This window comes from Salmo salar, chromosome ssa06, assembly GCF_905237065.1.
Source record: "Salmo salar chromosome ssa06, Ssal_v3.1, whole genome shotgun sequence".
NCBI classification, from domain to species: Eukaryota; Metazoa; Chordata; class Actinopteri; order Salmoniformes; family Salmonidae; genus Salmo; species Salmo salar.
Genome location: NC_059447.1, coordinates 60,166,773 through 60,183,382, shown reverse-complemented (window position 1 = coordinate 60,183,382; position 16,610 = coordinate 60,166,773). Strand labels below are relative to the sequence as shown.

Genomic DNA, 16,610 nt, shown 5'->3' with positions numbered 1-16,610 from the left:
GTTAATTTGTGGAATTTCTTTCCTTCTTAATGCGTTTGAGCCAATCAGTTGTGTTGTGACAAGGTAGTGGTGGTATACAGAAGTTAACCCTATTTGGTAAAATACCAAGTCCATATTATGGCAAGAACAGCTCAAATAAGCAAAGAGAAATGATAGTCCATCATTATTTTAAGACATGAAGGTCAGTCAATACGGAAAATTTCAAGAAAGAGTTTCTTCAAGTGCAGTTGCAAAAACCATCAAGCACTATGATGAAACAGGCTCTCATGAGGACTGCCACAGGAAAGGAAGACACAGAGTTACCTCTGCTGCAGAGTTACCAGCCTCAGAAATTCGGCAATTAACCGCACCTCAGATTGCACCTCACAGAGTTCAAGTAGCAGACACATCTCAACATCAACTGTTCAGAGGAGACTGTGAATCAGGCCTTCATGGTCAAATTGCTGCAAAGAAACCACTAATAATGGACACCAATAATAATAATAAGAGACTTGCTTGGGCCAAGAAACACAGGCAATGGACATTAGACCAGTGGAAATGTCGCCTTTGGTATGAGGCGTCCAAATTTGAGATTTTTGGTTCCAACCGCCGTATGTGGTTCCCACCGTGAAGCATGGAGGAAGAGGTGTGATGGTGTGGGCGTGCTTTGCTGGTGAAACTGTCAGTGATTTATTTAGAATTCAAGGCACACTTAACCAGCATGGCTAGCACAGCATTCGGCAGCGATACGCCACCCCATCTGGTTTACGCTTAGTGTTACTATCATTTGTTTTTCAACAGGACAAAACCCAAAACACACCTCCAGGCTGTGTAAGGGCTATTTGACATAGAAGGAGAGTGATGGAATGCTGCATCAGATGACCTGGCCTCCACAATCACCCGACCTCAACCCAATTGAGATAGTTTGGGATGAGTTGGACTGCAGAGTGAAGGAAAAGCTGCCAACAAGTGCTCAGAATATGTGGGAACACCTTCAAGACTGTTGGAAAAGCATTCCAGGTGACTACATCATGAAGCTGGTTGAGAGAATGCAAAGCTGTCATGAAGGCAAAGGGTGGCTACTTTGAAGAATCTTAAATATAAAATATATTTTGATTTGTTTAACACTTTTTTGGTTACTACATGATTCCATATGTGTTATTTCATAGTTTTGATGTCTTCACTATTATTGTACAAAATAATACAAATATGTAAAAAATAATACAAATAAAGTAAAATCCTTGAATAAGTAGGTGTATCTAAGCTTTTGACTGGTACTGTAAATGTTTTTATAAATATAAATTTGCCCTGTGCTTCTCCAAGCATGCTCTCCATATAGCCTAGCCCTAGGCCTATGGCCTATAGTATAGGCAATTGATATTGAGCGCCCAGCAGAGAATCAGGGATGAGGGGCAGCATCGGGCACACGTTGAGATATAATATGCAACTAATTCTCAAACACTGAGCAATATGACATTTAATCCATTACAAATTGCATGACCCTCCCCAGGACTAAATAAAAAAATACCTCCCCCTGAATGAATTGAAAAGGCATTACTTTCCTCCAGGTAACAATTGTGTACATTTCGACCGCTCCATTATAAGACATATTACACTCATTACCGGGATGGTTGTCCCAGTTTAGATGATTGAGGTACTCTCAGTATTCAATCTTCCCTTCCCTAGCACTCATTCTGATTGCAGGTTGAGAGTGAAAAAATGCCACTTAAGCCAACTCTGTCTGGATTCAAACTGGAATTACACATCACTTTGCAAGCCTGATGTGGCCTGTAAACCAGGACTTTCCTAACACCACTGAAGAAAGGCCTTACTATACAGTATCTGTAATTACTGTCATAAAGAATGTCATGTTAAATGCTAATAAGGCTGGTGGAACCGTTCATAGACAGTTCTAGGAAGAACCCTCCAAATGTTAAATGGTTATTCTTGCAAGAACCTTTAGATAATTAAATGGTTTTTGGTAGAACCCTACATAGAGGGTCATAGGTAGAACCCCTTGCAAAGGGTTCTACCTAGCACCAAAAAGGGTTCCCCTATGGGGACAAACCGAAGAACCCTATATGGTTCTATTTAGCACCTTTTTTTCTAAGCATGTAGTGATGCGGAATGTAAAAAATGGCTCAACTTACCCCACTCTCCCCTATTAAGTCTCAAGGAGACCCACTGTGTTGTAACGCCACACCAGGAAGAACAGAGAAAGGGGAAAACCCCTCTGGGCTCATATACAACAAGCTTTTTAGCCAAAACTCTGCATGGGGCTACAATGAGGAAGTGAAATGACTGCATTTGTCTTTTGCTTCCTTGCTGGCAATGGTCTAAGTAAAGTCTCAGGAGACTTCCTCATATGAATAAAAACAGTACACACAGGTTCTGTCTCTCAACGTGACCGAGGTGGCTCTCTCATTCACACAGCAACAGGCTCTCTACCAGACAAGCAGGCTGATGCTCCTTCTAACCACCACAACAGTAAGTAGAGAGAGAGAGAGCAAAATAAGCATCTAATCTCCAAATCTTGTTGAGCTGCAAGGGTTTACAGTAGGTAAATGTTTGTAACTTCTTAGAGACGATGTAATTTTTTTGTTCGTTTTTGTTTCTGTGATAGTTCATTTGGATTGTGTCTTCCTGATATACAGTATATTTGCGTGCTTTAAAGAGATTACCCACTGGGCACACAGTCATCAACCAGTTCTGTTTTCATCTCATTTCAAACAGCATTGTAAACATTGAAATTAGGGTAAGACTTAAACTTCAATACATTGACTTAACCGGAATAACAGGTTGTTGCATCAATCTTAATTTCAGCATAATCATCAGAACTATGTACTGTGTATGTAGAAATTGCGTTGAAAATTCCACGTAGAAATGATGTTGAATATCAGACATTGGTTATTTGACCTTGTTTTAATGTTGATAGTAAAATGGTATGTTTGAATCAAAGTCATTGTTTCAACGTCATGCCATCAACCTAAATAAAGAGGTATATTGAAACAAACTGCAAATGCACAGTCCAAGGATTCGAATAGGAAAACCTCTCTGATCTTTATGGTTGAATCTGTGTTTGGAATTCACTGCTCGACTGAGGGACCTCACAGATAATTGTATGTGTGGGGTACACAGATGAGGTAGTCATTCAAAATGAATGTTAAACACTATTATTGCACGCAGAGTGAGTCAATGCAATTAATTTTATTCCTGACCGTATGTAGGCTTGCCATAACAAAGGGGTTGAATACTTATTGACTCAAGACATTTCAGCTTTTAATTTTTTATTCATTTGTAAAATGTTTGAAAAACATAATTCCACTTTGGCCTTATGGGGTATTGTGAGGTAAATGGAGTAAATCTCAAATTAATCCATTTTTAATTGAGGCTGTAACACAAAAAAAAATGTAAGTCAAGGGTGTGAATAATTTCTGAAGGCACTGTATCAGAAATAAATCCTAAATAATAAAGGCCAATATCTCATTTTCAAAAATAAAAGGAAATAAATAATCTCAAACTGCAGTCGTCACTTGATTTGCAGCACAGAAGCAAGCACTAACAAGCATCACATGTGCATTGAGTGTGGCAAATGCACTCTACAAATTAAATATGACTTTTATTATAAAGACAGAAAAATATACATGTAAAAGCTTAATTACATAAAGGAATATTAGTGGGAATATAGCCATAATATAAACAACAGAAAAAAGAAGGACAAATATTTGAAAAGTCTACAGTTTAAAAAATACATTGAGAAGAAGCTGCTCCCTTGTGTGGATGCTACTTCTCAAAAAGGTTGATATTTCTTGTAATATCTATTGTGCAATTTTTTTATTTGATTGGAGAAAGAAAATGGTGCAATAAACTAGTGAACTATTTACCACAAAATACAGTTGAAGTCGGAAGTTTACATACACCTTAGCCAAATACATTTAAACTCAGTTTTTTAACTCAGACATTTAATCCTAGTAAAAATGCCCTGTCTTCGGTCAGTTAGGATGACCACTTTATTTTAAGAATGTGAAACGTCAGAATAATAGTAGAGAGAATGATTCCACTTTTATTTCTTTCGTCACATTCCCAGTGGGTCAGAAGTTTACATACACTCAATTAGTATTTGGTAGCATTGCCTTTAAATTGTTTAACTTTGGTCAAACATTTCGGGTAGCCTTCCACAAGCTTCCCACAATAAGTTGGATGAATTTTGGCCCATTCCTCCTGACAGAACTGGTGTAACTGAGTCAGGTTTGTAGGCCTCCTTGCTCGCACACACTTTTTCAGTTCTGCCCACACATTTTCTATAGGATTGAGGTCAGGGCTTTGTGATGGCCACTCCAATACATTGACTTTGTTGTCCTTAAGCCATTTTGCCACAACTTTGGAAGTATGCTTGGGGTCATTGTCCATTTGGAAGGCCCATTTACAACCAAGCTTTAACTTCCTGACTGATGTCTTGAGATGTTGCCTCAATATATCCACATCATTTTCCTTTCTCATGATGACATCTATTTTGTGAAGTGCACCAGTCCCTCCTGCAGCAAAGCACCCCCACAACATGATGCTGCTACCCCCGTGCTTCACAGTTGGGATGGTGTTCCTCGGCTTGCAAGCCTCCCCCTTTTTCCTCCAAACATAACGATGGTCATTATGGCTAAACAGTTCTATTTTTGTTTCATCAGACCAGAGGACATTTCTCCAAAAAGTACGATCTTTGTCCACACGTGCAGTTGCAAACCGTAGTCTGGCTTTTTAATGGCTGTTTTGGAGCAGTGGCTTCTTCCTTGCTGAGCGGCCTTTCAGGTTATGTCGATATGGGACTCGTTTTACTGTGAATATAGATACTTTTGTACCGGTTTCCTCCAGCATCTTCACGAGGTCCTTTGCTGTTGTTCTGTGATTGATCTGCACTTTTCGCACCAAAGTACGTTCATCTCTAGGAGACAGAAGGCGTCTCTTTCCGTTGTTTACCTCTTGTGTCGCACACATTTCATTCAACATTTAATTCTAGCTCACAATCAAGGACAGCTGTGTATTCCCTTAAACAGTGGTGAAGTGTGGGCCTGTGACTATGCAGCCTGGTGACACTGTCCTACTGGACTCTGTGCAGGTTCCTAGTTAAGTGTAATAGAGTACTATGGTATGTTGGAATCTTGTTATCTTCCTGCAGATGGCAGTATTGAGTCATGATCCGAGGGCCCACTTATTTTCTTTCTCCAATCAAATCTAAATGTATACTTTTCAAACATATCCCATTCTCCTTCGTCTTGTTTGTATTATGGTTATATTCACGAATCTCACTAATATCCCTTTATGTAACAAAGCTATTAAGTGTGTATTTTTCTGTCTTTATGTTAACAATAATAATATTTAATTTGTAGGGCGCATTTCCCACACTTAATGCACATGTGATGCTTGTTAGTGCTTGCTTCTGTGCGCAAATAATTTGACCACTGCAGTTTGAGATTATTTATTCCCTTTTATTTAAGAAAATAAGCTGATACTGGCCTTTATTGATTATGATTTATTTCTGATATTTTAGCTTAATTCAATTAATTTATATTATGGTGTTTCTATACCAAGAAAAACTCTAATATATTTTACAGTAACCTATGTATTGCCTACCTAAAACTTCCATTGATACATTTGAAGTCCTTAAAAATAGAAACGACATATCCTAGTGTTAGAAAGTAAAATATAACCTAGATATACATCGCATTTTGAAAGTATTCAGACCCCTTGACTTTTTCCACATGTGGAGTTACAGCCTTATTCAAACATGTATTCAATTGTTTTCCCCCCTCATCAATCTACACACAATACCCCATCATGACAAAGCAAAAGCATGTTTTTAGAATTTTTTGCAAAACAGAAATATCATATTTACATAAGTATTCAGAGCCTTTACTCACTACACTTGCCACTCCTGCGTTGTCTTGGCTGTGTGCTTAGGGTCGTAGTCCTGTTGGAAGGTGAACCTTCACCCCAATCTGAGGTCCTGAGAGCTCTGGACCAGGTTTTCATCAAGGATCTCTCTATACTTTGCTCCACTTCATCTTTCCCTCGATCCTGACTCGTCTCCCAGTCCCTGCCGCTGAAAAACATCCACACAGCATGATGCTGGCACCACCATGCTTCACCGTAGGGATGGTGCCAGGTTTCCTCAAGACGTGACACTTGGCATTCAGGCCAAAGTGTTCAATCTTGGTTTCATCCGACCAGAGACTCTTGTTTCTCATAGTCTGAGAGTCCTTTAGGTGCCTTTTGGCAAAAAACCTGTCTGATTAGGATGAATAATATCAGACAATACCTTTTTAATTCTTTGCGCTATGCATTTTGCTATAAGTTTTGCATCACAACACTGAAGTGTAAGGGGCTGGAGTGAAACGGACTGGATCTTTAGATTTACCACTTGGTTCCTGTTTCAGGAATAATGAAATCAGACCTTCTTGTTGAGTATCTGATAATCTACCATTTTTATAGTAGTGTTTAAAACATATTAGTAATGGTCCTCTGAGTACATCAACAAAGGTTTGGTATACCTCAACTGGTATGCCATCCAGCCCTGGAGTTTTCCCAGACTTAAATGCTTTAATAGCATCAAGAAGTTCCTCCTCTGTAATTTGGCTTTCACATGAGTCTTTCCGTACAGCTGTTAATTTTACATTATTAATAGAAAAAAAAAATCCATAGAATTAACTTCGGTTAGTGGAGATGGAGGAGACTGAAACGAAAACATGCTAAAGTACTTGCTTCCTCTTTCAAAATATTATTTAGTGAATCATGGGTGACTCCGTTATTAGTTTCAGTAAATCATTTTTGGTAGCATTTCTATTTTGAAGATTAAAAAAGAATATTGGGGCATTTTTCTCAATATTCCATCCAGTTCGCTTTATTTTTTATAATAAACTCAGCAAAAATAGAAACGTCCTCTCACTGTCAACTGTGTTTATTTTCAGCAAACTTAACATGTGTAAATATTTGTATGAACATAACAAGATTCAACAACTGAGACATAAACTGAACAAGTTCCACAGACATGTGATTAACAGAAATTGAATAATGTGTCCCTGAACAAAGGAGGGGTCAAAATCAAAAGTAACAGTCAGTATCTGGTGTGGCCACCAGCTGCATTAAGTACTGCAGTGCATCTCCTCCTCGTGGACTGCACCAGATTTGCCAGTTCTCGCTGTGAGATGTTACCCCACTCTTCCACCAAGGCACCTGCAAGTTCCTGGACATTTCTGGCGGGAATGGCCCTAGCCCTCACCCTCCGATCCAACAGGTCCCAGATGTGCTCAGTGAGATTGAGATCCGGGCTCTTCGCTGGCCATGACAGAACACTGACATTCCTGTCTTACAGGAAATCACGCACAGAACGAGCAGTATGGCTGGTGGCATTGACATGCTGGAGGGTCATGTCAGGATGAGCCTGCAGGAAGGGTACCACATGAGGGACGAGGATGTCTTCCCTGTAATGCACAGCATTGAGATTGCCTGCAATGACAACAAGCTCAGTCCAATGATGGTGTGACACACCGCCCCAGACCATGACGGACCAACCACCTCCAAATCAATCCCGCTCCAGAGTGCAGGCTTCGGTGTAACGATCATTCCTTCGATGATAAATGTGAATCCGACCATCACCCCTGGTGAGACAAAACAACGACTCGTCAGTGAAGAGCACTTTTTGCCAGTCCTGTCTGGTCCAGCGACGGTGGGTTTGTGCCCATAGGCGACGTTGTTGCCGGTGATGTCTGGTGAGGACCTGCCTTACAACAGGCCTACAAGCCCTCAGTCCAGCCTCTCTCAGCCTATTGCGGACAGTCTGAGCACTGATGGAGGGATTGTGCGTTCCTGGTGTAACTCGGGCAGTTGTTGTTGCCATCCTGTGCAGGTGTTGTTACACACGGTCTGCCGTTGCGAGGACGATCAGCTGTCTGTCCTGTCTCCCTGTAGCGCTGTCTTAGGCCTCTTACATTAGGGACATTGCAATTTATTGCCCTGACCACATCTGCAGTCCTAATTCCTCTTTGCCGCATGCCTATGGCACGTTCACGCAGATGAGCATGGACCCTGGGAATCTTTCTTTTGGTGTTTTTCAGAGTCAGTAGAAAGGCCTCTTTAGTGTCCTAAGTTTTCATAACTCTGACCTTAATTGCCTACCGTCTGTAAGCTGTTAGTGTCTTAATGACCGTTCCACAGGTGCATGTTCATCAATTGTTTTTGGTTCATTGAACAAGCATGGGAAACAGTGTGTAAACCCTTTACAATGAAGATCTGTGAAGTTATTTGGATTTTTACAAATTATCTTTGAAAGACAGGGTCCTGAAAAAGGGACGTTTCTTTTTTTGCTGAGTTCGTTTTACATTTGATCTTCTTGAATAAGTTCCTCCATTTCTTTATGTTTTGCCTCTAACTTATTCTGTGTCTATGGTTCAGTTGTATTGCTATCTATCTGTACTGTTAGTCCTTCTATTTCTTTTGTTAATATGGACTCTTTTGAATTAAATTGTTTTTGTTTTAGAGATGAGTGTAGAATTGCATGGCCTCTAAAGGCACATTTAAAAGTGTCCCATACATTAAGGGGATCTGCTGTACCTATGTTATGTCGGAAATCATCTGTTATAAATTCTTCTGTCCTATGTAAAAAACAGTTATCATCCAATAGGCTTTAATTAAACTTCCAATATCCTCGCCCACGTGGAAATTCTGTAAGAGTAATATAAACACCTACTCATTCAAGGGTTTTTCTTTATTTTTACTATTTTGTACATTGTAGAATAAAACAATGAAATAACACATATGGAATCATGTAGTAACCAAAAAAGTGTTAAACAAATCAAAATATATTTTATATTTGAGATTCTTCAAATAGCCACCCTTTGCCTTGATGACAGCTTTGCACACTCTTGGCATTCTCTCAACCAGATTCACCTGGAATGCTTTTCCAACAGTCTTGAAGGAGTTCCAACTTATGCTGAGCACTTGTTGGCTGCTTTCCCTTCACTCTGTGGTTCGACTCGTCCCAAATCATCTCAATTTGGTTGAGGTTGGGGGATTGTGGAGGCCAGGTCATCTAATGCAGCACTTCATCACTCTCCTTCTATGTCAAATAGCCCTTAAACAGCCTGGAGGTGTGTTGGGTCATTGTCCTGTTGAAAAACAATTGATAGTCCCACTAAGCCCAAACCAGATGGGATGGTGTATCACTGCAGAATGCTGTGGTAGCCTTGCTGGTTAAGTGTGCCTTGAATTCTAAATAAATCTCAGACAGTGTCACCAGCAAAGCACCACTACACCATGACTCCTCCTCCTCCATGCTTTACGGTGGGAAATACACATGCGGAGATCCTCCGTTCACCCACACTGGGTGTCTCACAAAGACACGGCAGTTGGAACCAAAAATCTCACATTTGGACTCCAGACCAAAGGACAAATCTCCACCGGGTCTAATGTCCATTGCTCATGTCTCTTGGTTTAAGCAAGTCTCTTCTTCTTATTGGTGTCCTTTAGTAGTGGTTTCTTTGCAGCAATTTGACCATGAAGGCCTGATTCACACAGTCTCCTCTGAACAATTGATGCTGAGATGTGTCTGTTATTTGAACTTGATTTGTTGAACACTTTTTTGGTTACTACATGATTCCATGTGTTATTTCATTGTTTTGATGTCTTCACTATTATTCTACAATGTTGAAAATAGTAAAAATAAAGAAAAACCCTTGATTGAGTAGGTGTTCTAAAACTTTTGACCCCCATATACTACCCACCACTGCGACCTATATGCTCTCGTTGGCTGGCGCTAGCTACATATTCGTCATCAAACCCACTGGCTCCAAGTCATCTATAAGTCTTTGCTGTGTAAAGCCCCGCCTTATCTCAGCTCACTGGTCACCCTAGCAACACCCACCTGTAGCACGCGCTCCAGCAGGAATATTTCACTGGTCATCCCCAAAGCCAACACTTACTTTGGCCGCCTTTCCTTCCAGTTCTCTGCTGCCAATGACCTGAACCAATTGCAAAAATCACTGAAGCTGGAGTCTTATATCTCCCTCTTTAACTTTAAGCATCAGCTGTCTGAGCAGCTTACCGATCACTGTACCTGTACACAGCCCATCTGTAAAATAGCACACCCGACTACCTTATCCCCATAGTATTACGTACCCTCTTTTTGTCGCACTGCTTTGCTTTATCTTGGCCAGGTCGCAGTTGTAAATGAGAACTTGTTCTCAACTGGCCTACCTGGTTAAATAAAGTTGAAATATTTTTTTAAAATTAAGTCGGCATGTGTCTAGTCTGGTGCAGAATGAGTCTTCTGGTTTGAGATGAAGTGGTGTGAGGGGATGTGGTTAGATGTAGATTGTTCAAGCTGTGACGAGGTATAAGATCATCAACACTGTTCTCACTTTCTCACATGCAGTGTACCATTAAGGGTACCTTAACGTAAATTGATCTTCAACTTGTTATCTCAAGGGTTGAGGCAATAAACAAGTCTCTTATCAAAGTGATAACACCACTGCCTTTCAAAGTCAAATGCAATCAGAATGAAAGGGTGCTATGAAGGAACAAATGATGGGTGTGGATGGTATTTCACATAAGGCCTAACAATTGTATGTGTGCATACAAGTGTAACTTCACATGCTAAAATAGAGATAAGGAGTTTCACTGAGTGCTTGTTCACGGTTCACTGTCTACAATCTGTGTAAAATACACATTATCTTAATATTGGTAATAACTTCTTGCTATTCTTAGAGTTATGCACATTCCGGAACCAGAATAGAAGGTAAAGGGTGGAGTGAACCTGTATGGTAGGTATGTCACTTTTCACCCTCCCAGTCATTAGTGCAGTCACTGTGTAAAATAATTATTAGGGTTTTCCAGATTATCTTTAGAAGATGTCTGACTGGGTTAGTGTTAAGTATTTGCAAAACAAATATCATAAAACATTTCTGTTTTGAGACAAACATCTTCAATGATTCCAATGGTGTATATTTGTTATGACAACGGACACCACCGGTATCAGATGCCAAATGAAAGCATTAGAGCAGGGCTTTATTTACGTTTGCCTGAGACTACAGGGGCTTTCTCGACCTGTTATGACGTGCGTGTGTGATCATGAGGCTGTGGCGGTGCAAGCAGCCAATTCTATCGCTGCCAGTCTAACCACATTCAAAGTGTCTAAAAGTCCCTGTGACTCCACCATGAACACTTCCTGTGTTTACAGAACCAGAGAATGCCTCACCTCAACCCTTGCCTCTTCTGCACCTGTCAGATCTTCCAAAACTGACACTGTTGCTGTGGAAACCATGATGAAATGATAGAAAAGGGAGGCGAGGAGGATTCCCCAACAGACAGAGCCCTGCCAGGAGCCTGGAAGGAGCACACCTAGACTACTTAGAGACATTGACAGAACTGAGGGAGGAAGCCTAACTGAGCTAAGGACCAGCAGCATGGACCAGCAGCATGGAAAAGTGGAGCGCTTCCTCAAGCTGGGCTATTCCCACAGTGACATTGTGCGCGTGTTGGAGAGCCTGCGCCATGACGCCCAGACCAACGACATACTGGAGGAGCTGATCAAGACCTGCCAGACCCCCACTACCACCACCACCACCCCATCCATACCAGCCAGCCGCTCAGCCTACTCCAGCCCACAGCTGATCCCCCGAGGCTGCAGCTCTCCCCAGCCCAGCCAGCCCCTGCGGCCCAGCTCAGCTACAGACAGGGATCCCACTGGGGGATTCAGACCAGTGGTCATTGATGGGAGCAATGTGGCCATGAGGTGAGTGTACTGATCCTCCATTTAGGACTATAGGGATTGTAGCATTAGATGGATAAAGACAGAATACTGGATGAAATGCTGGCACAAATGAAAGTAATGTAGGTACTAATGGAAAAAAACCACAACAACACATAGGGATTTATCTGGTCACGGTACATTGCCCCCATAGAGAGCATGTGAAGTAGTATGTCAATGTTCCTTTCATTTTTACTTTATGCGGCTACCTGACTTGTCCTATTCTTGGCAGATGTTACTCACTGAGGTATAAATAACGGTGTTACCATTGCGTGCCAGTAACTGAATGCTATATCCACTCCAGTTTCAATTCACAGACCAACTCATCACACGCTTCCTCATTAATAGAGAGGGAAGTGAGAGTGGGCGATGCTTTGAGGTGAATTTCAGAAGAATCTGCGGTGGCTGGCAGGTGACCACAGGTGTATGAGAGGATGACCTTTGCCTTCAGCATGAATAACTCGTATTCAGATGCAATGGCAATTGGCTATAGATCAATAGCAACAGATATGCTATAACAATAGTGAGAAAAAAAACGATCTAAAAATACTCTGAGATAATCAACAGGTGATGGAGGGAGGGGATGAAACTATAGCAGAAACTGAGAGGAACAAAACAACATGTTCACTTCTCATAAATCTGAGAATTTCTTTCTGACACAGATCACTCGTCTTGAATTAGATCTGCTTTTTGGGGGAGACTGTTGCTGAACTTTGAAGGTTTCTACTTCTCAGGCACAGTCACTCCTCTCATACTCACCCCTTTGTCAGAAATCTCAGTGAATGTGCAGTTTGCTTACAAAGCCACCTTTGATTACTCAAGTCCTGACTTTCCTTGTACCTAAAGGTCTCTGTCTGACTGGAGAGAAAACAATTCAACCCAAAACACTGTCTGAACTTTCTAAGCAAAGGACATCTTTCTATTAATCATTGTGTATTTTCTATAACATCATTGTTGTGCCAGTGTTGTTGTTGGGTTCGGTGCCCCAGTGGTTTTAAAAAGACAATGAGGTCTTATGTTTGGTGCAAACCTGCCTACCACTTCCTGATGGTTGATTGCTCTATTTACCCCGTGAGCTGCTGTCAGTCAGGCCCTTTGAGGCCTCCACACAACAGGTCTTAGACCTATCTAAAGTTCTGCTGGAGACATCACGCCACTACTATACAGGATGCTGCAGCTCACATCTGTCATACAAGGTTAAATAAGTGTAACATTATATCTTATCCAAGCTTTTCTAAGTACAGAATAGTGTTGTTGAAGAGGCACACAGAGATTCTGAGACTTCCTGTTATTCCAGTTTATAGTCATTTGGGGAGATAGTTTTCCCTTAAGACTGGTTTCTGGGATTGAAGGACACACAACAGTCTCTTTGCTGTGGTTCTGCAAAAGAGTTCACATGAATTGGAGTAGTTGGGTCACACGGCTGACATGCTTTCTGAGAAGGGAAAAGAGACGTGACAGCTGTTAAGAAGTGAAAAAAGGAAGCTAATTTTCATACTCTGCCCCTGTCTTTGTAGCCATGGCAACAAGCAAGTGTTTTCATGCCGGGGGCTGCTGCTGGCAGTCAGGTGGTTTCTGGAGAGGGGTCTTCGTGACATCACTGTGTTCGTGCCCCTGTGGAGGAAGGAGCAGCCCAGTCCCGAGGCCCCCATGACAGGTAGGACACACACCTGTTATACTGTCTGACCAGGGCTAGATGGCATTGTGGAGCTAACGGTCACCAACACACAGAGATCTACATTCCCTTACAAAACAGATTCGTTTTGAAAATGCAGTACAAGTGCTGTGTTATTTTGCAGAATAACTGCAGTTGAACTGCACTGTAGCTGCAGTTACACTGCAAAATGACTGCAGTACGGACGCAGTATTTGCAGCATATTGCTGTTATACTGCACTCTGACTGCAATCGTTTTTCGTAAGGGACATTAATGGTCCAGGTTTCAATCTTCTTTATGGTCTTTTATAACTGAGAATTGTTGTTCACACCATGTCTTCGGACCAAATGGCACCCTTTTCCCTATGTAGTGCACTACCTTTGACCAGGGCCCATGGGGCTTTGGTCAAAAGGCTCAGGTCAAAAGTAATGCACTATATAGGGAAAAAATTTGCCATTTGGGACACAGACCATGTCTTGTTAATGGTTGACATATGATCCATCAACTCCGTGAAACCCTAACCTCTTGTCACTTGGCCCTGCAGATCAGCACATCCTCCATGAGCTGGAGAAGAGGACGATCCTGGTGTACACCCCGTCACGCTGCGTCAACGGGAAGAGAGTGGTGTGTTACGACGACCGCTACATCGTCAAACTGGCCTACGAGTCCGATGGCATCGTTGTGTCCAATGACAACTACAGAGACCTGCAGATAGAGAAGCCAGAGTGGAAGACGTTCATAGAGGAAAGGCTGTTGATGTACAGCTTTGCCAATGACAAGTAAGTCCCAACACTGAATCGCTCAGCAAAGGTCCAATCGAATCAAATCAAACTGTATTTGTCACATGCGCCGAATACAACAGGTGTAGACCTTGCTGTGAAACGCTTACTTACAAGCCCTTAACATCTATGAGGGTACCCGATACAGGGCCTATAAGGAGCATATAAACCATTTTAAATTGGGGTTGGGGACAGGGATACAGTACGAGAGATGGTTCCACCACCTACAAAATCACTCCAGCTTGTAAACATATGATAGATCTGTAACAAAGGCATGACTTCCAAGAGTTTTGAGCATCATGCTTACATCGTCTTTCTATGACTTTATATTCAAGGTTCATGCCTCCAGATGATCCTCTGGGAAGGAACGGCCCAACGATTGACAACTTTCTGATGAAAAAGCAGTGGACCCCAGAAAACAAGCAGCAGCATTGCCCGTATGGTTGGTAGATATTTTTTTTACAATACACACTTTTATTTTCAGTTTCCTTTCTCATTTATCTGGGGGGGGGATTTCGACTGTAACTCATCCAATATGAGCCAGCTGAGCAGGATTTGATTTCCAGTTTGTGATTAGCAGTTGGGTCAGTTGGGATTTTATTTGGTTGCCTGTCAGTTGTCTGTTGGCCATAAGAGAGCAGCTCCACTCCAAGGCACAGTACCACTCACAAACAAAAGGCCTTTTTATCAACACCCAGGATAATAGAGCTTTAGATTAAACGGCAGGCCTGGGATTATTCCTGTCCGGGGAGGACAAAGCGCCCTCATAGCACTCCACCGTGTACCTAGGGGATCAAAAACAGGCTGGAGACCAGACCTTATTTTTGTTTGCCTTGCTAAGTGTGTTTACAGTACTGGAGAAGGGGGGGGGGGGCTTTACAGTGCACTCAGACTGACACACATCCTTGTTGACGGTCTCTTTAAAGAGATACATGGTACATCTGCAAGCCGTGTTTTGAAAGCCCATAAATATTCCTTATTTGTTTCTTTCCAGGAAAGAAGTGTACTTACGGAGTGAAGTGCAAGTTCTACCACCCAGAGCGCTCCAACCAATCACAGCTGTCTGTGGCAGATGAGCTGAGAGCCAAGAGCAAACCTACTGCTCAAACAGACAGGGAGCGGTCATTTCTCCCCTCAGGCCCCAGCCCTGCTCTGATCCAGGAAGTCAGCCAGGAGGCCCACGTTTACACGTCCCCTTATGAGCTGGATCTAACTACTACTCATCAATACAGATATCTATCCACACCGCCTCCCCTTATAAAAGAAGAGCATTCCCATTCCCACAGGGCTTCGCTTAGCGATCAGTTCACCAGGCAGAGAAAAACAGGCAGCCCAGCTCTACACCACAGATCCAGCCTCCGCCTCTGCCCCAGCCCAGACACTGACGAGGCCTTCAGCTCCCTGGAAGCCTCCCTGTCCAGAGTCTATGTCCAGGACCAGACCAACAACACTAAGGGGCCAGTGGTGTCCTACACCTACAGCAGTGGGGTGGCCAACTGCAGCCAGCGTAGTGGGGACTTCTACCCTTCCAGCACTTCCAGCAGCCACAGCCACGCCAGCAACCAACAGAGGCTCAGCCTGGGTGGACCCTCCTCGGCCTGGGATGCCCCCCAAAAACTGCCACAGTGTGCCTGTGACAACTCACAAAGCTTTGAGTGCAGCCCGTGCATGTACAGACACCAACATCTCCAGCCACAGCTAGGAGAGTGCTCCTATGCTGTTCACAGTAACCATATCCATTTCACAGAGCAGCAGTACCTCCAGAGTCCTCCCCCACAAAGGCAGAGTCACAGCCTCCCAGAACACAGCCCGGGACAGGGCCTCTCTGGCGAGAGGGCGGGGATGACCAGGTCCAATGGAGGTAAAGCTCCAGAGAGTGAACAGAGGAGGAGTGTGAAGAACCAGCTCAGCACCCTCTTCCCCCACAGCATGGTAGACTATGTGATGAGTGTGTACCCACACACCCTCAATATGTCAGAGCTGGTGCCTCTGATTCAGAGGTTCCGAATCAGCCACATTCCTTTCTAACATGCAAGACCTGTGATCATTTCTCTGTAAGCATTAAACACAGTAGTCCTCAGCAGACTAGAGGAGGAAAGCTTGAAATGTAGCAATCTGAGCTGAATGTGTTATGTATGTCAAGTGCAATGCACTACTGTCTCCTGAATGATGCTAGTTCATTTTGAATCTAGCACTGACTTAAATATATTCAAAGCAGCATGTGTTGTTTTATCATGTAGCCTCAAACTGAGGGAAGCTATAAGACAAAATGGATGTTGACCTGTATGGTATGCAGAATAATACTGCCCTTGTCATGTTTCTTATCCATATTAAACATAAGTCATTGGCAATTGTCTGATTATCCATCTCATGTACACACTGCCATGCTCCCTGCACTTTATC

At 42.5% G+C, this 16,610-nt stretch overlaps 1 protein-coding gene across 2 annotated transcripts; it reads left to right on the top strand.

Moving 5' to 3' along the window:
• The first annotated feature begins 2,268 nt into the window (after window positions 1-2,268).
• Window positions 2,269-16,558, top strand: LOC106607746 (probable ribonuclease ZC3H12D). Of its 2 annotated transcripts, none has more exons than XM_014205036.2 (6): window positions 2,269-2,466; window positions 11,252-11,758; window positions 13,291-13,430; window positions 13,973-14,207; window positions 14,543-14,649; window positions 15,202-16,558. In XM_014205036.2, the coding sequence occupies exons 2-6, from the start codon at window positions 11,430-11,432 to the stop codon at window positions 16,233-16,235; spliced, it is 1,845 nt and encodes a 614-aa protein (XP_014060511.1). In that variant the 5' UTR covers window positions 2,269-2,466; window positions 11,252-11,429; the 3' UTR covers window positions 16,236-16,558. The 2 variants fall into 2 exon arrangements, with proteins under 2 accessions (XP_014060511.1, XP_014060509.1); XM_014205034.2 differs by having other exon boundaries at window positions 11,204-11,758.
• The last annotated feature ends 52 nt before the right edge of the window (window positions 16,559-16,610 follow it).

Excerpts from the sequence above, each read along its gene's own strand:
- LOC106607746 (XM_014205036.2), top strand. The coding sequence starts at position 11,430 with ATGGACCAGCAGCATGGAAAAGTGGAGCGCTTCCTCAAGCTGGGCTAT. Across the intron at positions 11,759-13,290 it reads GGGAGCAATGTGGCCATGAG|CCATGGCAACAAGCAAGTGT; the intron begins GTGAGTGTACTG and ends CTGTCTTTGTAG. Across the intron at positions 13,431-13,972 it reads TCCCGAGGCCCCCATGACAG|ATCAGCACATCCTCCATGAG; the intron begins GTAGGACACACA and ends TTGGCCCTGCAG.